General features: G+C 47.1%; 1 protein-coding gene across 3 annotated transcripts in view; it reads left to right on the plus strand.

Annotated features, from left to right (window-relative positions):
- ARHGAP23 (Rho GTPase activating protein 23) overlaps window positions 1-22,559 on the plus strand; it is a 260,033-nt gene that overhangs the window by 185,824 nt on the left and 51,650 nt on the right. For all 3 annotated transcript variants that reach the window (XM_060256177.1, XM_060256176.1, XM_060256174.1), the window contains exon 7: window positions 8,479-10,087. In XM_060256177.1, coding sequence (XP_060112160.1) covers window positions 8,479-10,087 — 1,609 coding nt within the window. The remainder of the gene's footprint in view (window positions 1-8,478; window positions 10,088-22,559) is intronic.

Below are 22,559 nucleotides of genomic sequence, written 5' to 3' on the forward strand. Positions count from 1 at the left end.
TTACGTTACGCTCTAACCCTTCATGTTCTTACAGGTCCAGCACCCACCTCCGAAGAAATGGCTCGCTAATCACCCATATGTGTGAATGCACAGAGACCACGAAGAAGATGGACAGGTTTCTTACCTGTAACTGGTGATCTTCGAGTGGTCATCTGTGCAATCACACAGACCCACCCAGCCTTCCCCGCTGCTGGAAGCTAGTAAGCACAGTTATTTCCACCTATCCGGCGGCGGGAAGAAACTGAGTGGCTAAGCACCTCCCCCTTGTCCAGGCATGCGCAGTAGCTGTCTCCTCCCAGGACAAGTGGGAGGCGCGCCAGATCTACGATCAAGATTGCTTTGAACTCTCCGAGGTCGGGGCCAATCCTGCGGATTACCCATATGTGTGATTGCACAGATGACCACTCGAAGATCACCAGTTACAGGTAAGAAACCTGTCCTTCCTGCATCTGCCCTTTTTCTACTTCAAATCACCACTTCCCCAACCAGCTGCTGCCCCATCCCAAGTTTCAAAATGCACCTAGTTATTAACCAATTCAAACCTTAAGATATTTGCTCCTCTACTTTTATAGAGTTTCTGCAGCAAGGTTACCAGTGTCTGTACATCAAAGCTTTCCCTGTTACTGTTTAATTCTGTTTGGTTTTTGTTTTCTTTCTTAAAAAAACAACATAAACCTTTGCATTTGTATACTGGAAATGTGCAGAGTGCCATTGCAGAACAAACAGGGATTTGACCAAAGAATAAGACTAGCAATGGATGGGTGCTGGTAAGAGTCAAATAGAATAAATGGCAGCTGCTAGAGAGCTACAAGACATGAATGCCAGATGTTTGAGAGCTGCAAGACAGGAAGGAAAGAAGGAAGGAAGAAAGGAAAATATATGGGGGAGGGGGGGAGGGACATGTGGAAAGAAAGCAACTAACTTTAAATGCATTCGCCAAGCCACCGGCTGGCTTAGCTTGGAGAATGCATTTAACGAGAGAAATGCCTTCTCCAAGCCAGCTGACAAGTTGCTGGGGACTTCAGGAGCCACAGAATATGTGTGAAAGAGCCACATGTGGCTCTGAGTTCTGAGCCTCAGTTTGCCCACCCCTGAGTTAAGCAGTATCTGAAAGGCTGACTCACTTATTGTTGCTTCGTGATCTTTTGTGAGCTCCAGACTGGAAATTGCTGTAACTAATAGTTTGCTTAGCTTGTAATATACTTTTAAAAAGTACTCCGAGTACTTCATGCATATTATTCCCATAAGCCTTACATCAGCCCTGTAAAGTAGGTCAGTGTTACTGCTGTTGCCGTATTGTATGTTTGAGATTGAGGCTGAGATGAGCCCATCTTGTTTAGGATTCCCAGCTCTACCATGGCAGATGTTGGGTGATGGAGGGGTAGGAGCAAAGAATAAGACTAGCAATGGATGGGTGCTGGTAAGAGCCACATAGAATAAATGTGGAGTTTGGGGAGGATGCAACATCACTTCTGGGTGGTACTCTAGAGTGCCTCTCCAAGTGTCTGTGATCTTCAGCATAGAGGCTGTAGGAGATCCCTAGAGTGTCACTATTTGGAGGCAATTTTCCTCCACTCCTTATTTTTTGGAGACATAAAACTGAGGCAAGGGAGAGATAATTAATTCCCTGTCCCAGGTGGGTAAATGAGCCCCGTGGCGTAGAGTGGTAAAGCTTTAGTACTGCAGTCTGAGCTTTCTGCTCACAACCTGAGTTCGATCCCGGCAAAAGCTGGGTTCAGGTAGCTGGCTCGAGGTTGACTCAGCCTTCCATCCTTCCGAGGTTGATAAAATGAGAACCCAGCTTGCTGGGGGGGAAGTGTAGATGACTGGGGAAGGCAATGGCAAACCACCCCATAAAGAGTCTGCCGTGAAAATGTCATGATGCGACGTCACCCCAGAGTTGGAAATGACTGGTGCTTGCACAGGGGACTACCTTTACCTTTACCTTAATCTTACCAAGACCATTTAGTGGGTTGCAGACAATGTCTGGTCTGCAACTTCCCAGTTCATGTTCTTTAATAAAGGTGCGACTTTCAGGGCATGTCTGTGCAGGCCATTGGAGGGCGGGTGTCAGAGAAATTATGTGCATTCTTTTATCACGCTTAATTTCCACAGGCTGCACACTCTTTCAGTAGTTGCTGAAAGATTTTTATTTTGTGCTCTGTGTATAAAAACAAACAAAAAAAAAGCCTGCCCAAAAAAGCCAGGTATTTGGCAACTGGTATAAACTATGCAAATTTAAGCAAATATGCATGAGTTAACTTATTTTGCATAGTTTATTATGCTGCTTTTAGTAATGGGAAACTGCAGACCTTCCATCCCCACCCCTGCCACCTATTCCTGGAAATTTTGCTCAGCCACACCTCTGGCTTGCGACTGCCTGTCTTCACATCGTGAAGGACTAGAAACTTTGTTTCAAAATAAAAACCGAGATTCAGAGGATAAGTGAAGTCTACACCCAGTGCCACCTTCTGCGGCGCAGTTGTGGGAACACTGCCCTGCTTATCATTTATGCGAAACCTTTAGTTTGCAGAGTGGCTCATCCGTGCATTGGGTTTGCCACGGCAACAATCCTGAGCAGTGAATCACTGTTGCTCCCATTTTACAGATGAGGCAATGGAGCTGAGCAAGAGCAGACTTTTGCAAAACCTCCCAGGGAGTCCCAAAGCCTCAACTTCATTTTCCTGTCTGTGAAGTGGGTGCAACAGCCACCCTCTCTCCAAGCGTTCTTAGGAGAGCACAAAATAGTGAAGTACCTTAAAGGTGCCCTGCAATTTTCTTTAAAGCAAGATTAAGTATAAAAACAAGCATCCCTCACAGCTACTGCAGTAGGGTTGCTAGGTCCCTCCTGGTTGCCGGCAGGGGGTGGGGGTGAGGGTAAGGTTGCCAGCTCCAGGTTGGGAAGCTGAATCAGACTCTAAGTTGGTCCATTGAAGTCAGTATTGTCTACTCAGACTGGCAGCAGCTCTCCAGCAGAGGTCTTTCCCATCACCTCCCGCCAGATCTTTTTAACAGGAGATACTGAGGACTGAGCTTGGGATCATCTGCAAGCCAAGCAGATGCTCTGCCACTGAGCTGCAGCTTGGGGAGGGCAGGGACCTTAAGGGGGTACAATTAAGGTTGCCAGGTCCCCTTGTCACACCGGTGGGAGGATTTGGGAGGCATTCTGGGAATTGGCAGGATGTTCATCATGGAAGTGACATCATCATGCCGGTGACGTTGGGGGCGACGCTCTGCCTTTTTTTGGGTCAAAACTTTATGGTAAAATTGGCATCAAACACACAAAAAAAGCCAAGAGCGCTGCAGTGTGATGTTCCCAACCTGATGATGTCCCTTCTACATGATGTCATAGTCTTGGGGATGTCCTGCAGCAACATCGTTGTTTGGGAGCGGGTTTCTCTGCTGGCCTGCGGCAGGGAGAAACCCCCAAAGTCAGGGGATTTCCCACCTAGTCTTGGGGAACGGCAGCCCTAGGTACAATGCCATCGAGTCCACTTTCCAGTGATACATTTTTTTCTGGGGGAACTGATCTCTGGAGTCTGGAGATGAACTGTAATTCTGGGAGATCCCCACGTAGGGTTGCCAAGTCCAATTCAAGAAATATCTGGGGACTTTGGGGGTGGAGCCAGGAGACATTGGGGGTGGACCGGGAACAAGGTTGGGACAAGCATAATTGAACTCCAAAGGGAGTTCTGGCCATCACATTTAAAGGGACTGCATACCTTTTAAATGCTTTTTCTCCATTAGAAATAATGGATAGGGGCACCTTCTTTTGGGTCTCATAGAATTGGACCCCCTGGTCCAATCTTTTTGAAACTTGGAAGGTGTTTTGAGGAGAGGCACCGCATGCCATGCTGCAAATTTGGTGCCTCTACCTTAAAAAGCCCTCCCCCCCCCCAGAGCCCCAGATACCCGTAGATCAATTCTCCATTATGCCCTATGGGAATTGGTCTCCATACGGAATAATGGAGTGTCAGCAAACATTTCCACCACCCCCCCCTTTCTGATGACCCTGAAGTAGGGGGAGGGCCTCCAAACTGGGGGATCCCCTGCCCCCACCTGGGGATTGGCAACCCTATCCTCAGGTCTTACTTGAAGGCCGGCATCCCTCTTGAAGCTCCTCTCTGCTGGAGACCAAATCCAGGATAAATTGACAGGCCTTTCAGTGCTTGATGGAGATGCTTGCTTTTTGGGAAGCGTAAATCTCCCGGAAGTAGGAGTTCTACTGGTGTGGGGGCGGCTTCCAAGAACGCCGGTCTGTGGACCAGCCTCATACAGGCTTAGCACAGGGATGGAATCATTAAAAGGGTGTTCCCATATCTGTGCTGGGCCAAAGTAGAGAAGGGAGTCCTGAAATCAGGAATGGCCAGCATTTCTGTCCTAGGAGGAACACTCCATTCTTTTGGCAAGAGCCCCAAGGCTGGATGTGTGTTTTCCTGTCCTGGTAGGTGGCCCAGCTAGACTTGCTAGCTCAAGGTTGGGAAATTCTTGGAGACTTTGGGGGTGGAGTCTGGGGAAGGCAGGGTTTGTGGAGGGAAGGGACCTCAGCAGTGTATAACGGCATAGACTCCACCCTCCAAAGCAGCCATTTTCTCCAGGAGAACTGATCTTGGTCGTCTGGAGATCAGCTGTATGAGGAGGGTGGCAGCTCTAAAATAAAGTTGGTTCCTTTAAGATCTGCATAGTGCTTGTGATCTCAAAAGTTGGCCACACATATTTGATTGAGGTCAGGGTACCACCTATAAACCAGCCTGGTGGGAGCTAGGGACCCCCTGGAATTATTCCTTGTGTCTTCTGTGCAGTCCCACATGGGCTGCCTGAGTGCAGGTCTGTGTTTACCTGCACAGAAGACTCTGAGTGAACATCAGTTACAGGGAAGTGCGACCATGTTTTACAGCTCATCTCCAGATTACAGAGATCTGTTCCCCTGAAGAAAATGGCTGCTTTGGAGGGTGGATTCTAGGGCTCTGTACCCCATTGAAATCCCTGTCCTCTCCGGGCTCCCCCTCTAAATCTCCAGGAGTTTCCCAACCTGGAGCAGGCAGCCCTCCTCACTGATGACCGGGGGGACCTGGAAAGTCTAGAGTTTCAAACAGGAACATCAGGTGAAGTATAGACAATCTCTCGACTTCCTCACAAAACACTTTTAAAACTTTTTTCTCTTTTATATTGAGCAAAATCATCCCCAATCCTTGATTGGGAAAACCTTTGGGGTGTGTGAGAGAGACGGGCATGGCAGCTTGCTACTTGTAAATCAGGAAACCCCTGGTTTTAAAGTGTGACGCTGTTTAGGGCAGGGGTGGCCAAACTTGCTTAACGTAAGAGCCTACATAGAATAAACGTCAGATGTTTGAGAGCAGGAAGGAAGGAAGGAAGGAAGGAAGGAAGGAAGGAAGGAAGGAAGGAAGGAAGGAAGGAAGGAAGGAAGGAAGGAAGGAAGGAAAATGAATGGGGGTAGGAGAGGTGGAAAGAAAGCAGCTTTAACTTTAAATGCATTCTCTGGCTGGCTCGGTTTGGAGAAGTGATTTAGAGACAGAAATGCATTCTCCAAGCAAGCCAACAGAGCTGTGGGGGCTTTGAGAGCCACACAAGATGTGTGAAAGAGCCACATGTGACTCCCGAGCTTCAGTTTAGCCATCCCTGGTTTAGGGCTTTATAAGCTGAATGTAGCACTTTGAATTATGTTGGGAAGGACTACAGCTATTTGCAAGGTCTATTGATTGCAGGTGTCAATATAATCGTGCTCCCAAGCAATCCAGAGTTCCTCTAGTACATTTTAGGAATTGCACCAAGCAGTTCTCAGTCTGCAGATCTACATGAGAGGTTTTAGCCACACATGGAATAACTCTCCACCCAGGTGTCAGGAGCCGGTCACCCGATGTTGCTTTGCTTTTCCACAACTCGGATTCCAAAAGAACCTTTGTGTAGGTTTTCCCCTGTCCTGGTGCCTCATAGGGGTGTGTTGGCATTCCTGTGGTGCCAAAAGCCGGCTGGGCCAGCCAATGAGAGAGCCCTGGGTTATACAGTGACTCTTGACAGGATGCAAGGAAAAGAATTCTCAGCTTTCTTTATCCCTCCCACATTGGGACGCCCCAATGTGGAAAAAAAAAGAGAGCAAAACTTAAAAGGAAAGATTGAGAAAGAGAGGAAATATTAGGTTAAGACGTCAGAAGTTCCCCGGGGGACAGCAGAACCAGTCATTTTAAGGAAGGGAGAGAGAAAGCAAGAAAGGAGGAAGATACAGGTTCATAAACGCAGCAACGAAGGAAGACAAGGTAATAATTTTTACATTTATGTGCATTCCACTGAAAATGAACATTGCGGATATCTGGGACTTGGCTTAGAAAAGAGGTGACACACCAAAAAATCTTATTTGAACCCATCAGAGTGGCATGTGACCCCTGGAAACTCTGGTCTGTGCCTTTGCATAGAGTTGCAAAAGGCACATGAATGTTCTAGCAGTAGTGGCTAAATTTTGGAAAGGCAGAGGGGTTAAGGCTGAGAATTTAACTGGTAATTCAAGCTTCTGTCAGGCTAGGGGCAAAAATATATATGTAAAATTTCTTTCTTCCTTCCTTCCTTTCTTTCTTTCTTTCTTTCTTTCTTTCTTTCTTTCTTTCTTTCTTTCTTTCTTTCTTTCTTTCTTTCTTTCTTTCTTTCTCTCTTTCTCTCTTTCTCTCTTTCTTTCTCTCTTTCTCTCTCTCTTTCTCTCTTTCTCTCTTTCTTTCTCTCTCTCTTTCTCTCTTTCTTCCTCTCTCTTTCTTCCTCTCTCTCTCTCTCTTTCTCTCTCTTCTGTCAACAAGGGTGTTCTTGCTGCCCCTTTAAGCTTGCGGCCTTGTTTCAAATATAGCTCCTTTTTTGGATCTTGGTGAGTCCCTGGACAGAAATGTGGTTTCGTCTAACAGGGGCAGGATTCCAGTTTGAAGGGAGGGCCGAGCTAGGAGAAACTGAGATCATTTTGGTTTGTAGGTTGTCTTTCTGGCATTTATTACTATCTAGCAAGGGGATTGTTGTGCTTGGGGAGGGGATCCTGTGAAAATCTGCTCTACTTCTCTGAAACGCTACTTCTCTGAAACTCTGACTAGGTCTTCCTTACTGCTTGCTTCTCTTTTGTGTACGCAATGCAACCTGGGACCACATCTCGATTTGCAGTGCATCATATGTATGAATGGAGCAGAACAAGGTTTTCCTTTAAAGGAAACATACATATGTAGGGTTGCCAGGTCCTCCCTGGCCACTAACAAAGGGTGGGCATGAAGGGTTGCCAGCTGCAGCTTAAGAAACTCCTGGAGATTTGGGGGTGGAACCTGGGGAGGGAAAGGATCTCAGTGGGTTACAATGGTACATAGTCCACCCTCCAAAGCATCTGTTTTCTCCAGGAAAACTGATCTCTGTAGATTGAAGATGAGGTCCCACCTGAAGGCTGGCATCCCTTATACCAGGGCTTTTTCTGAGCAGGAACACAGTTCCAGCTGGCTTGGCACCAAGGGGGTGTGACCTAATATGCAAATGAGTTCCTGCTGGGCTTTTTCCTACCAAAAAAGCCCTGCCTTACACCATATACACAGAATTTAAAATTATCCAGACTTTTGCTAAGTGACGTATCAGTATCATCGGTACTCATGAATGAGGAAGAAGAGATAGTGCTTCTATTGGATCTGCGAATGGGAGCCTTATTTTCTTGTACCTGAATTTTAAACATTCATTCTTGAAAGTCTGTTCAGTTATCAGTAGAGCAGAACAATGGTTTAACAGGTCAAAACCTTCGACTGAAGGTTTTTAGAGTGTGTAAACATGGGCAGCTGCAAAAATTTGCTAGAGAACCATTTTGAGAAACAGGTGGGGAAAATCATAATCCAAGACCTCTCTTCCCAAAATACATATGCCTGTAATTCTGGGTTTTGCAATCACTGCTCCCTCTGCAGTGAACTCCGCTTGGCTCTATGTGCCAAATAGGGTTCTGGTACCATCCCGTTGAGGGTCAGAATTGACACAATACAACAGGGGGTGGCCAAATGGCAGTTCGGGAGCCACATGTGACTCTTTCACACATATCATGTGGCTCTTGGAGCCTCCACCACCCCTTCAGCCGGCTTGGAGAAGACATTTCTCTCTTTAAATTGCTTCTCCAAGCCAAGCCACCTAGCAGCTTGGAGAATGCATTAAAAGTTAACGTTGCTTAATTTCTACCTCTCCTCACCTTCCTTCCTTCCTGTCATGTGACGTTCATGTCTTGTGGCTCTCAAACATCTGACATTTATTCTATGTAGCTCTTATGTTTAGCAAGTTTGATCACCCCTGCAGTATAAAATACTAAGAAAGGCACATGTATTCCTGACATCTTTCCACCTCAGACAACCAATATCAGAATTATATATCTTCATTCTGAAACGTGCTTGCCTGGTATGCATAAGACCTTTGGACGATTGTCTTCCAGCCCAGTCCTTATCCATTTTTTCTCTTTCCCTGTCTTTCCAGGCATATTCTCAAGATGCCTATTTAAAGGGCAATGAGCCATACTCTGGAGGAGCGCAGAGTATCCCCGAGCCGCCACCCATCTGCTACCCTCGCAAAACCTACCCGTTCCAGTCAAGGTCCCCTCCCCGGGATGTATCAGCAGCTGAGACGTACCAAGGACAGCAGGCGGACAACAGACAACCCTATCATACAGGGTCCTCAGGACCATCTTCTCCCTTGAACAGCACTGTAGCCCACAGAACGGCCCCCACTGCCTGGGCTGGGTCCACACAGAACTTCAGTAGCAACCATTCCAGTCCTGCCCACCGCACAGAGGAGATTCAATATGGAATGACTCAGAAAGAACCTGTTCCAAGACCTATTCCAGGTTCTGGCTCCTTCTCGCATTACTCCAACAGCAGTTGCCCGGGTGCTATAACTTCCCCTTTGCCCGAGCGGTATTACGTTCCTCCTGCTCCCTCTATGCCCAATCACGCCTGCTACGGGACCCCCAAACGCCTCCCGGACCACCGGCCTCATGGTGGTTTGAAAGATGCGTCCCACGAGGGCCGATCCTCCCGGGACTGCCCTGGGACCGGCCTGAAATCCGTCAGTCGTCTAGAATGCCAACAGGCCTTGTCCAACTGGATCTCGAACCAAGTGCCACGGCGGAGCTCCTCGGAGGAGCGCCACTGCGCCATGCCGCCTCGCTACCGGAGCGTATCGCAAGACCGACTGGGGGATGCTCCGGCTTCCCGGGGTTGGCCTCACAGTGCTTCCCAAGACACCTTAATCCAGCCTTCTGTCCATGATAGCTGGAGTTATCGAGCTAGGTCGGATAACTATCTGGGGAAATATGGGCAGTCCTTGGAAGCTCTTGAGCAGGGTGCCTTGGTTTCTCCCAGATACGACAGGTGTTTGTGGCCCTCAGACAAGTTTTACCGACATGGACAAATCAACAGAGCCCAGCCTAGCCACCCAGGTTCCTATGCTCCTTCTGTCTCTTCAAGGGATTCAGCTCCTGTACACGTTCAGAAACACCCTTCCCAACCCAACCTCCAAAGCATCGAGGATTCTGGGTATATTGGTTATAGGAGCTACAGCCCCTCTTTTCAGCGTCGGACTGGCTTGCTCCATGCCCTTTCCTTCCGGGACGCTACTTTTGGTGACCTTCCCACTTTTAATATTTCTCAGAGGCAAGGGAACCACTCGACGCCACCTTATGTCGAGAGGCCTTTGTCAACTGCCATGATCTCAAGTGCCCCAGCTTCTTGCCCAGACCCTCAGCCAGGCAGTAGCCCGGAGATCCCTGTGGACCAAAGAACAACCAAACAGGAGAACGACATGAGGCCTTTTGAGAGGGCTTCTCCACCTCAGGTTGCAGAACGGTTGCAGCCTCAGCCTGAGGCTGAGGAGAGGAGGGATGAGGTGGTTCTCCGGCAGAAGCCCCCTACTGGACGCAAAATGGCCCCTCCTGCCAGACAGATGAATTTTGTCTTCCCGGATGACATGAAGGAAACAGATATTTGCGATCCGCCTCCACCAGTGCCGGCCGCTGGTAAAGAGAACAAGCGGGGGGTGGCCCCATTAGCTACGCCGGAGGATTCGCTAGCCTCCATCCCATTTATTGGTAAGTAGAGAAAGTGGGTTGCTAGTATTTTTAGAATGAAGTGCTGGATCGATGCGAAGTCGAATCCCTTTTCAGCTCTGAGGCAAATGTCGAAGGTTCCTCCTCGGACAAGAACAATCCCGGGAACTGCAAGGGAAGTAAAGAAGGGGGTTCTATAAGGGTAGCCGAAATCAGTACATCAGTAAGTTGCCACTGAGTTTTGCTCGAAGCAATATTGAAGAATTTGAGAAGGCAAGAAGGTGGATTTCATGCATTCCTAGTTCAGTGGAGAGTTACATCTCTGCATTTGCTTGCTTGGAGTAAACTCTGCTCCAATTACAGAGTGTGTAGGTGCATTGGGCAAATTCAAAAGACGAGAGTGGTGGATTCACACTGGGTAAAGGATAAGACTAAATGGCCACAGGGAGGGGGGCTGCAGCACAGTGGTAAATATTCTTTGCATATGAAAATCCCAAGTTCAATTCAATATTATAGCCAAAGTCCTTTAGCCATCGTATCCATGCTTCTTTAACGACTTCCTCCTGCATCTTATTTTGTAGCAGCCATTCATATGTTTTGGAAATTACCTTCTGTTTGGAGTCTAAAATAAGGTCTAGTTCGAGATGAATTTATTAGTAAGCTACTGGATGCCGCAGAATCTGACTTATTGTCCACAAGGGTACGAAATGGCAACTGGCAAAAATGTCAGAAGGAATGGGACCCCATTTATAAATGGGCTAAAAGTAAAGGTTTTGGTTTGGAGTAATTATGGTTTTTCTATGCTTTTTAATTTTCTTCACCTCCCATGGTATGAATGATGGAGTGTATGTAGCAAGATGTATGTAGTCTGTCCAGTTTGTATAGTTGTATAGTTTGTTTAGTTGTTTAGTTGGTAGTTTGGTTTGTAGCATGTAAACTGTTTGATATCTTTGTGAGTTGTTTATTTCCTTTTCTTTTCAATAAACTCTTTTATAAAATGGAAAAAAAAAAAGAAAATCCCAAGTTCAGTCCCCAGCATTGACAGGTAAAGATCTCAGGTAGCACATGATGGGAAAGACCCGTCTTCTCTTGAGGCCCCAGACAGCCACTGTTAGTCATGTTCAGGGGTCGTTTTATAGAAAAACAGGTGGTGGAGCTCATCCAGGGATTGTTATGGAAGGAGGAGGTGGAACTCTCAGAAAGGTTCAGGAGCTGTGCTTCTGTGAGCTCTCGCTGAATCCGAGGCCTGGTCAGGTTAGACACAACTGAGCTTCATGGTCTAGTGTTGTGACTTGGTATAAGAGAGGGGTGTCGAACTCATTTGCTATGAGGGCCAGATCTTGACCTTCTTGGGCCAGGCCATGTGTGTCATAAAATGTAACGCCAGGTCAGGGAGATATAAACTTTATAAAGGATACAAACACACACACTCAGTGAGCAACTCACTGTTATTTGCGTCCTTCTCCCCTCTCTTGCTTCCTTCTGCATCACTGCTTGTTTTTTTCAGGCTTGCTCAATCACATGGGAGCTACAGAGCAAAGCTCCTCCCTTGGGGAGGAAGTGGGGGAAGGAGAGCTAGCTTTGCTCTGGAGCTCCCGTGCGATTGAGCAAGCCTGAAAAAGCAAGCGGTGATGTAGAAGGAAGCAAGAGAGGGAGAAGGAAGTAGATAACAGTGAGTTGCTCACGGGCCTGAGAGGAGTCCTCTGGAGGACTGATTCAGCCCCCAGGCCATATGTTACACCCCTGGTATAAGATGCCTTCAGAGGCTCAGAACCTTAGAGTTCATTTCATGATTCTGAAATACAGCTTTTGCCCTCCTCATCCCCAAAGCTCAGGATAACAGGTTAGATTAGATTTTATGCGTGCATAAAGTGGTGGGCAAGCAGAAGCCACAGTAGAGACGAGCCCCTTAGTGCGGTCCCCAACCTTTTTTGGCCCCAGGGACTGGCTCCAGGGCCACTCCGCCGACCGCGGCCCAGAGCAGGCAGGGTGGGTGGACCCAATTTGGCTTCCTCCCTCCTGTTTTCCTCCCCCATTTTCCTCCTCCCTCCCTCGCCCCCCCATGCAGCCTCACCGCTTCCTCCCCCCCCATTTTTCTCCTCTCTCCTTCCCCCCCCCTCCCCGTTTCTGGAACGCGGCGTTAGAGCTGGTTCCGGCATTGCAATTGACACGTGGGGAAGGGAGGGAGGGGGCGCAGAGCCGCAGGGGGGAGCCGTGGGGGGGACGCTTTCGGGGGGGGGGGGCGCCAGGCAGTAAGTCTGCCTAGGGCGACCCAGGGCGTCGGGCCGGCCCTGCCTGGGGCAGACCTTATCCCAAATGAATTATTCAAATCAAATCCATTTGGGGGGGCAGAGATCCTAGCTCGACTGTTTTCGCAAATGAACGTGTCTGGGGTCATCTCAGCATTTTGGAGGCACACAATAGTAGTTCCTCTATTCATGAAGGAGCAACGCTCAGCTCCAAGCTGCTATAATTCAATCAATTTATTATCTTGCTTGGCAAATTATACTCTTTATCAGGCCTTGAATTCAGCAGGAGCTTACAGGAGCAGAGCTCCTGCACCTTTCTGATGCCCCCCCCACTCCTCCTCCCCACCTGCCTACTTTATCCATTGAATAGTAGGTGCAGCTGCATAGCAATCCCTGGATTAGGAGAGCAGGCAGTCAGCCAGCCACCAGGGGCTTTGCCACACCCCCCAGCAGCCCTCATTAATCCCTGGAGAAGCCCGAGCCACCCTTTCTCCACTTCTTATGTGATTTTGGGTGGCAGATGGCTTGCTGGCCTTTTGACTGTTGGGGGGTGGCCAAGGAGAGCCCCAGGTGAGCGAGGAGCCCCAGGAGAGCCAGTTTGGTGTAGTGGTTAAGTGTAAGGACTCTTATCTGGGAGAACCGGGTTTGATTCCCCACTCCTCCACTTGCACCTGCTGGAATGGCCTTGGGTCAGCCATAGCTCTGGCAGAGGTTGTCCTTGAAAGGGCAGCTGCTGTGAGAGCCCTCTCCAGCCCCACCTACCTCACAGGGTGTCTGTTGTGGGGGAGGAAGGTAAAGGAGATTGTGAGCCGCTCTGAGACTCTTCGGAGTGGAGGGCGGGATATAAATCCAATATCATCATCATCATCATCATCATCAGGCCTCTCTTGCCCGGGGCTCTCCTTTCTTGCATCGGTTTGCTTTTGGCTGGTGTGTGTATGTGTGGGTGGCATATGCTAATGAGTTATGCTAATGAGCTCCACCACCTATTTTTCTACAAAACAACCCCTGCCCTTTATATTTGCTAGATGCCTTCACTGATTGGCTTGAACAGGGTGATATTCTGGGCCAAGAGCAGATAGGGTTCAGGAGGGGTAGTTCTAACCTTGACCTATTGTCTAGTTCTGTGTTATTTGATAGAAAAATCGACCAGTTGCCCAAACGGCACTCTTTACGTAGGATTTATTGATCTGAAAGGGACTTTTGATACCATCCTAGAACAAGACACTGGGAAAAACTGCAACACACCACAAATGATAAAAGGCTAGCTACTGTGGCTCATACAGAAGCTTCATGCAGACCTTGCAGCTGAGGTCCATTGTGGCTATGACAGCAAGCTGGTTTGAGTCATTTAACCTTGATAAAGGGGTTAGGCAAGGCTGCCTTTTGCATTCTATATATGAATGATTTTGATTTGTTTTAATGTGCTTTGTCATCCACCCCATTTGACCAATGGCAGCATTCCAGTTATGCTTTACACTGACGACACGGCTCTGCTCTCTCAGATGAGAGTTGGAGGCCTGAAAATAAACTACCAGAAAGTTAAAGCAGTTGTTTTCTCAAAAAAAAGGGGGCGGGGAGGGAGGGAAGGAAAGAATCCTTCAGTGTTCTGAATGGGGAAGAAAGTCAGCAAGTGAAGGAGTTTTCATATTTGAGTATCCTTTTTGCGTCTAACTTAAAATGAGGGCCTCATCAGACACTGATAAGAAGAAAAGCAAAAACCTGCGCCAACAGCATAACTAAACTTTTTCTGAGGTGGAGGTGGGAACTATGTTCCAGGTGCTGTTCAAGTCTTTAACCTAAAAGTCATTCTTGTTGTCCTTTCTGGAGTAGCCATAAGGATTGTCTTGGTAAATGAAAACATTAACCATCTTCATTTATATTTTCTGAGGAAATTATTAAACATCCCTTACTGTGTGGCTGGTGTGGCTCTCTGTTCAGAACTCAAGTCAACCTTCCCTTGAGGCAAGATCTTGGTTACAAGCGTTATGACTGGACTTGGTTACAGTCTAAACGCTTGTAACCGAGACCAGTCATTCTTGAGCAGCAAAGGCTACCTGGCACTCCTGGAAGAAGACTCTTATAGGTCAATGTGGTTTAAGACTGTCTTTGAGAAACTGCTGGCTCTTTATGTTAACCTGGACCAGGGGTGGCCAAATGCGGCTTGGGAAATACATGTGGCTCTATCGCACGTTGTGGGGCTCTTGAAGTCCCCACTGCCCGGCTTGGAGAAGGCATTTTGCTCTTTACATCACTTCGCCAAGCCAAGCCAGCCAGCATCTTGGAGAATGCATTTAAAGTTAAAGTTGCTTTCTTTCCACGTTTCCCTCCCTCCCACCATCCATTTCCCTTCCTTGCGGCTCTCAAACATCTGACATTTATTCTATGTGGCTCTTATGTTAAGTTTGGCCACCCCTGACATGGACACTTATCCTGGGTTTTCATACAGCACTTGCTTTAGTGAGAAGTCATGTAAAATCATTTGACCACCAAAGCTCTGCCTTCAGAGTGTGCCACGCCTGTTCATCCCAATTTTTTGGTATTCCACCTTCAAAAATCTCTTTCCTTCTTTACCTGTCTTTTGTCTTTCCTAAATCTGATTTTGAATTCATTGTAGGCCAGACTAAATGCTCACTTCCCAGCAGTTATAAAGGGGGCTGATTCATGCCTTTACCTTATTCAGAATGAATCTGCCCTGGTCCCTTAGGTAAGATCAACACGACAGCACATGTCCTCCTGGAGTGTCCTTTGTATGCTAATCTCAGGATTATTGTGTTTGCAAGTTCATTCAGACATTTATTCCTACGACTTAGTTACCTTTTTGCTTTATGAATTCAGTGTCACAATTAAGACCAACAAAGTTTTATTCAAGGTATCAGCTTTTGTGTATAAGCACACTTCTTCAGATACGGTGAAACAGAATTTCCTCAACCATTATATATAGGAAGAGAGAGGGGTGGGGGATTCAAATTAGACGTTGCATTACTGTGGGTGAAGAGTTGTTTGAGATTCCATTTTTTGTTTTCTGTCTCTGTCTTGACACTAATAGGCCCTTCCTGGCAACGAAACAACGTCCCCTTCCTATATGTAATGGTGGAGGAAATTCTGTTTCACTGTATCTGAAGAAGTGTGCTTGCACACAAAAGCTGATGGTTGAATAAAATTGTGTTGGTCTTAAAGGTACCGCTGGACTCAAACTTCATTCTGCTGCTTCAGACCAACACAGCTGCCCACCTGGGACTTTTTACTTCTGACAAGGATCTAAAAAGAACACTTAGCTGTTGCATTTTTAAAAAACTCCTTTTGGCTACTGGGTGGTAAGAGATTAACGACAAGTATCCATTGCTCAAGACTGATGTGTCATAGAGCTTTTATTGGATAAAAGGGAACCAGAGATATTTTATTAGATAAAAGCACCAGAGAACACGGATGGCTCCTTTTTGGCACAAGGATAGCTGGACCAGTGCGGTTTTTAGAAGTAAAAACCGCACTGGTCCAGCTATCCTTGTGCCAAAAAGGAGCCATTCATGTTCTCTGGTGCTTTAAAACCAGGACTTTTTTTTTTAAAGCAGGAATGCACAGGAATGCAATTTCAGCTGGCTTGACACCAGGGGGTGTGGTATAATATGCAAATGAGTTCCAAATGAGTTTTTCTACCCAAAAAGCCCTGTTTATAACAAATTCCAGTCTCATGAAAAGTTGTGAATTGGTTAGCTATGCATATGCATTGCTGTGTAGGAGATCAGAATGTGCATGCCCCAATTCAGGCTTGGCCCCTGTCAAGCATGAGGTTTCAATGACGAGGTTTATACAAAACTACGCTTATTGATAGACCGATACTTTCAGCGTAACAGATTCTTGAGAGTGATGCTAAAAATACATTGATACAATACTTTTAAGGCATACTTCAAAAGGATTCCAAAAGGTGGGGGTGAGGGATGCTCTCACACATAAACTATCATAAATGTCTGCATTCTCATGGCATTATCAGGACTCCGTCCTTGCTTTCTCCAGATGTGCCACACTCCCTAACAGGAATGTATGGGAAGATGCTGATTACTCTTTCTCAAGTTAGTTTCGTTTCTCTCTACTTCTACTTTGCAAGCAATAAAGTAAGAGGGGGAAGGGGGAAAGAATAAGAGAGTTAACAGACCTTGGTCCTCCAGGATATTTCACAGGCCAGCTTTATGGAGGACCCTAAAACAATCAATTACCGATGGAATTCTACCACGCTTGACAGGTCCCTATATTGGGCTATGAACATGTACATGTATGGTTTGGATTTATAGGAGCAGTACTGCAGCAGTTGTGAGTTTTACAACTAAACTTCAGTAAAACCTCGCAAAACATTTTAAAAAAAACACTGTCAGCTCTGTGCATTCATTGGAGCCATCAGTCATATCAGCACATCATTAGAAAGTTGTGTTGTGTACCAGTGCACAAAGCAGAATCTTTTATTAACACACACAGGAGAGAAGGCACACAAGAAAAGCACTAGGCTTGAGAGGAACAATGGAGAGGGACGAAGGAGACCCTCTACTTTCTTCCTTTTGGTTTTTCCTTCCCTGACTCACCTCCTTCAGCATTTCCGTTCCAGCTGGCTCTGTGACAGCAGTGTTTCTGCAGTTCCTGGTCAAGGGTATGCTTGCCATTAAAAATCAGTGATTGCCATTGGGGTGGGGGTGGAGAAGTTGATGATCTGGCAAGCAGGAGAACCCATAAGTTTCCATTGTCTCTGCCAAACAGGCACTCAGGGCCTGGCTAAATGTTAATAATAATGATAATAATAATAATAAAAATCCTCAGGTCATAGCTGGGTCTGTCACAAGGACTTTTGCACTAAGCTATACGTTCTAAGTCTGTGCTGAGAGCTTCTCTGCATATTAGGCCATGCCCCCCTGATGTAGCCAATCATCCTGGAGCGTACAGTAGGCCCTGTACTAAGAGCCCTCTAAGCTCTTGGAGAATTGGCTATATCAGAAGGGTATGGCCTAATATGTAGAGGAGCTCCTGCTAGAAAAAGAGCCCATTCCTACGTGCATGGAAGCATCCTCTAAACTGGAACCATGGCACATGGGGAAGACCATCCATCTCACATTGTTTTGCTGGATATGAAAGGGCCGAAGGGGTGATACTTCTCAGCTGGGAAAACCTGTATCTATCCCATTGTACATATTGCAACACCAATGGGGCAAACAGATCCTTCTCTGGGAGGTTTCAGGCTGGAGAAACAGCTTGGAAGGCAGAGGCACCCACTTCCCATTTCCTGTTGTCCCAAACTGAATTGAATCCCTGCATGGCTATGAATGTGTGATTGAAAGTCTTTGTGCTGACTCAGACGTGACCCAAGCACCTTGTAACGCAACATAGTTCCAGGGAGGGTTGTCAGGTCTGTGTTGAAAAATACCTGGAGACTTTAGGGGTGGAGCCAAAAGAGGGTGGGGTTTGGGGAGGGGTGGGGCCTCAGCAGGGTTCAATGCCCTAGAGTTCACCCTCCAAAGCAGCCATTTTCTCCAGGGGAGCTGATCTCTGCCAGTTGGAGATCAGTTGTCAAAGCGGGAGATCTCCAGGCCCTGTCTGGAGGCTGGCAACACTAGTCCCAAGTGGCCCTGGGGGAGGACTGACATTGCCAATCTTCAGGCGAGGCTTGGAGACGTTCCACTGTTAGGACTGAAGTCCAGACAATAGAGATCAGTTCCCCTGGAGAAAATGACTGTTTTGGAAAATGGACTCCTAACATTGTCCCTTGCTGAGGTCCCTGCCCTCTCTAGGCTCCACACACCCCAATCTCTAGCTATTTCCCAACCCAGAGCTGGCAACTGTGCCCTTGGGTGTAGCAGGATCAAGCAGAAGGCTCCATGGGAAACAGGACTGCCATGCGGCAGCATCATTCAGCGGCAACAATTCTTTATCCTGCCCCACTGAAGAATGTGGGCTAGGCACCAAGAGGATTTGTTGGGTAGGAAACTTAACGTGTCTCTCCCTGACCTAAAGCTCTGATATCTTCCTTCTTAAGTCACAAGCGCAGACGGTGCATGTGCCCCGATTGGCTGGGAAGTACCAGATCTCAGTCTTCAGGCACAAAGTTTTAGAGCTTTGTCTCAGGTTCTCTGGGGCCAGAGGTTTAATGTAAAGCAGAAGCACAGGAGAAAGTCATTTTCCATAAGGTCCATCCCAAACCTGTAGGGTTACCAGATTCAGGTTGGAAAATACCTGGAGGTTTTGGGGGTGGAGCCTGAGGAGACAAGGCTTTGGAGAGGGGAGGAACTTCAGTGCCATAGAATCCACACTCTGAAGCAACCATTTTCTCCAGGTGAGCTGATCTCTCTCTAGTGTTGCCAAGTCCCTCGCAGAGCCAGTTTGGTGTAGTGGTTAAGTGTGCGGACTCTTATCTTGGAGATCAGGTTTTGAATCCCCACTCCTCCACTTGCACCTGCTAGCATGGCCTTGGGTCAGCCATAGTTATCACAGAGCTTGTCCTTGAAACGGCAGCTTCTGGAAGAGCTCTCTCAGCCCCACCCACCTCACACGGTGTTTGTTGTGGGGGAGGGAGATAAAGGAGATTGTGAGCCGCTCTGAGACTCTTGAGTGGGGGCGGAATATAATCTAATGTCGTCGTCTTCTTCTTCCATAGAGTTTTCCTGTTGTACCATAGAGTTTTCCCCTCCCAAATGGCTACAGCGTCTGGGAAAACCATAGAGTTTTCCTGGAAACTCCTAGAATGGATGCCACGTGATGCTGCCAGCTTGATGACATCATTTCCAGGTGACGTCATCATGCCGGCGACGTCCGGGGAAGTTTCCCCTGCCAGCCCAATGTGGGCCGGCAGGTTGGGAACCCCCACCCGGACTGGGGGCTTAGCAGCCCTATCACTGTCCCCTGGAGATCAGTTCTTCGAGAACAAGATAATTATGGACTTTTTTTTTTTAATAAATTTTGAATAATGAGAAGAGACTGTATGGGACTTTATTGTATCTTTTATTACATAGTTATTTGTCACTATAACCTGAGGGTTGTATTCGTACTACATACCACCTAGAGGTCGGCAACCCTGCAAACTGGCTGGATGATGAGTGGTCAGGATCTGCATGATTTGCTCACCTCTTTGCTGTCCACTCATTTGGATGTCACCCTGGCCACTCGGGTGCCATCCATCAAAAAACAGCTCATAAGAACATAAGAGAAGCCATATTGGGTCAGGCCAATGGCCCTTCCAGTTCAACACTCTGTGTCACACAGTGGCAACTCCCCCCCGCCCAAGTGCCATCAGGAAGTCCAACACTGGGGCCAGGACACTAGAAGCCCTCCCACTGTGCCCCCCCCAAACACCAAGAATACAGAGCATCACTGCCCCAGACAGAGAGTTCCAACGATAAGCTCCCCTCTTGTCTTGTGATGGTCCCTTTTCACAGCTGCCCAGAGTTGCTGATTCATTTATTAGAAGCCAGGCAAAGACTGCAGTTGTGTTTAGGTTATAGGCAACGCTGACTGCAGTTGTGTTTAGGTTATAGGCAACGCTCTTCTTATCCCTCCTTCTGCCCCTTCTGCCCACCTCTCCATTTGTCTATTTTCTCTTGGTGACTCGTTTGGCAACTCCGTGTTGCTCTTGGTCCACTTCAGAACAGCTGGGCACAAAGAAAACAGTCATAAATAGGTAGATCCAAGTGGGCAGCTATGTTGGCCTGAAGCAATAGAACAAAGTTGGAGTCCAGTGGCACCTATAAGACCAACAAAGTTTTATTCAGAATGTAAGCTTTCGTATGCATGCATACGAGAGCTTACATTCTGAGTAAAACTTTGTTGGTCTTAAAGGTGCAACTTGACTCCCACTTTGGTCATAAATAGGCTTCTGTGACAGTGTTGAGCTTGGCAGAAGTGGTGTTGAGGCGGTGATGGACAAAAGGCTTGGCAGAATATTCAGTCTTCCTCAGGCCTTCTGCCATCAGGATGGGGCTTCACCTTGCTTTGTGAGTGGGACCAAGGAGAGGCTCTTTGACTTTTTGTCGGCTCGCGCGGATGTGGCCTTGTTTGAAATGTGGGTGTTTCCATTCATTCCAGTGCAGTGAACTCTGACTCACAAAAGCTCACATTGGAATAAATTTTGTCAGGCCAGTGGGCCCCGCCCCCTTTATTTTCTTGCTACAACTAAACAGGGCCTACCCCTTTAGACTTATCATGTGAGTATTTTGACAATGAATGGATGGCACTCAGTGGGTGGAAGTACCTGGAAGTGATATCACGGCCTTGTAATGTCTTCTTATCTTACTGTTCTTTTGACCCTAAGGTCTTGACCAGATCAAGATCCAGCCCTCTCACAGGGAACCACCACAGCTAAATATTTAGCAACTCAAAGGTAGTTTTCCTGTCCTCATCTGTAGAGAAAAACTGGATAATTTTTTTTTTTTAGATAAGAAATTCACATAGCCTATTCAGAGAGAGGTCAAATACCTTTCCCTCAAATCAGACCAGATTTTACACTCCAATAAAATATGTTGTACAGACACAAGCTGACCACATCCACATTTACAAACTCTGTCTTTATATGCTGTGCCTGTGAATCGGCCTTCCGGTATAAGCTTTTGTGTGAATAAGATTTTTTTTTTGTGAAGTGATATCACGGGTATAAGCTTTTGTGTGAAGAAGTGTGCATGTACACGAAATCTTATACCCAGAATTAAACTTTGTTTGTCTCAAAGGTGCCACTGGACTCTAACTTTGCTTTCTTATTTATTGTGAGACCTTGAACGCGTCACTGCCTAATAAAGAACTCACAATTTGGGCTGTAGAAACCATGGATTATTAATCCACATGTTAGTTATCAGTAATTTGTTTGTTTGTATGATTTATATCCCGCCCTCCCTGCCAAAAGCTACATAGCTTTATTTGTGAAAGCAGGCTTTCTTTTCCTGTTTTGTATTGGTCTCTTGTTCTGAACTGTTAATGTAGTTAATTGTTAATTAAATTCGTGACAACAATATTCTAGATATTGTGCAGAATATATATATATGTTTGGCCATCAAATCACAGCTGATTTATGGCGATCCCCATAGGGTTTTCAAGGTAAGAAGCCTTCAGAGATGGTTTGTCATTGCTTGCCTCTGTGTAACAACCCAGGACTTCCTTGGTAGTCTTCCATCCAAGTACTGACCACAGTTAGGATTGCCAGGTCTGACTCAGGAAATACCTGGGGACTGTCGGGTTAGAGCCAGGAGACTTTGGGGGTGAAGCCAGGAGCAAGGTTGTGACAAATGTGATTGAACTCTGAAGGTAGTTCTGGCCATCGCATTTAAAGGGACCACTTTCCTTTTGATGCCTTCCATCAGAAATAATGAAGGATGGGGGCACCTTCTTTGGGGGCTCATAGAATTGGACCCCTTGGCCCAATCTTTAGGAACTTGGAGGGGTTTTGTTAGGAGAGGCACTAGATGCTATGATGAGAATGTGGTGCCTCTACCTTAAAAAAACAGGCTCCCCCCGCACAAAGCCCCAGATACCCACAGATTGATCCTGCATTATATTCTATGGAGACATAAGGCATAATGGAGTGCTCAGTGTACATTTCCTCCCCTCCCCACTTTCTGGTAACTCTTAAGTGGGGGGAGGGCCTCCAAACTGGGGATCGGCAACCCTAACAGCTGACTCTACTTAGCTTCCGAGATATGATGAGATCTCGCTAGTTTGGGCCATCCAGGTTGGGACACAGAACATATAAGCAACAGAAACGAGACAGCAAAACCGCAACTGTCAGATTCAATGAAGAATTCTGCATTGTCACAGATTTCATTTATTGAAGTATTTATATTCCATTTTCCCCCACAATGCAGCTTACAGTTTTATCTCCTCCTTCGTTATATCCTCATGACAGTAGTCCTATGAGGTTTGTTAGGATGAGAGGCAGAGAGAGTGACTGTGCTAAGGTCAGCCAGACAGTTTCCGCGGAGGAGCAGGGATTCGAACCTGGGTCTCCCAGATTCTGGTCTGACATGCTAATCACTGCAGCAGAATGCAATTGTGACACCACGGCTGGCGCCACCACTGGGCAGGGCTGGCAACTTGCTGAGGGCTAGAGATAAACTGGCAGACTCCCTGAGAGCAGCCGGTCCCCAGACTGGTGGAATTCCTAATTCACCACCCACCCCGTTTCTCTCCCAGACCTGTTTCACGGGTGAGCAAGAAGAATGGATTTGGGATTGCGGAGGTGAGCGCTCTCAGTCAGGGCGGATGAGACTCTTGCCCAGGGACATAACACCCAAAGCCCCACCCTT

The sequence above is a fragment of the Heteronotia binoei genome, chromosome 15 (assembly GCF_032191835.1).
Source record: "Heteronotia binoei isolate CCM8104 ecotype False Entrance Well chromosome 15, APGP_CSIRO_Hbin_v1, whole genome shotgun sequence".
Classification (NCBI taxonomy): Eukaryota; Metazoa; Chordata; class Lepidosauria; order Squamata; family Gekkonidae; genus Heteronotia; species Heteronotia binoei.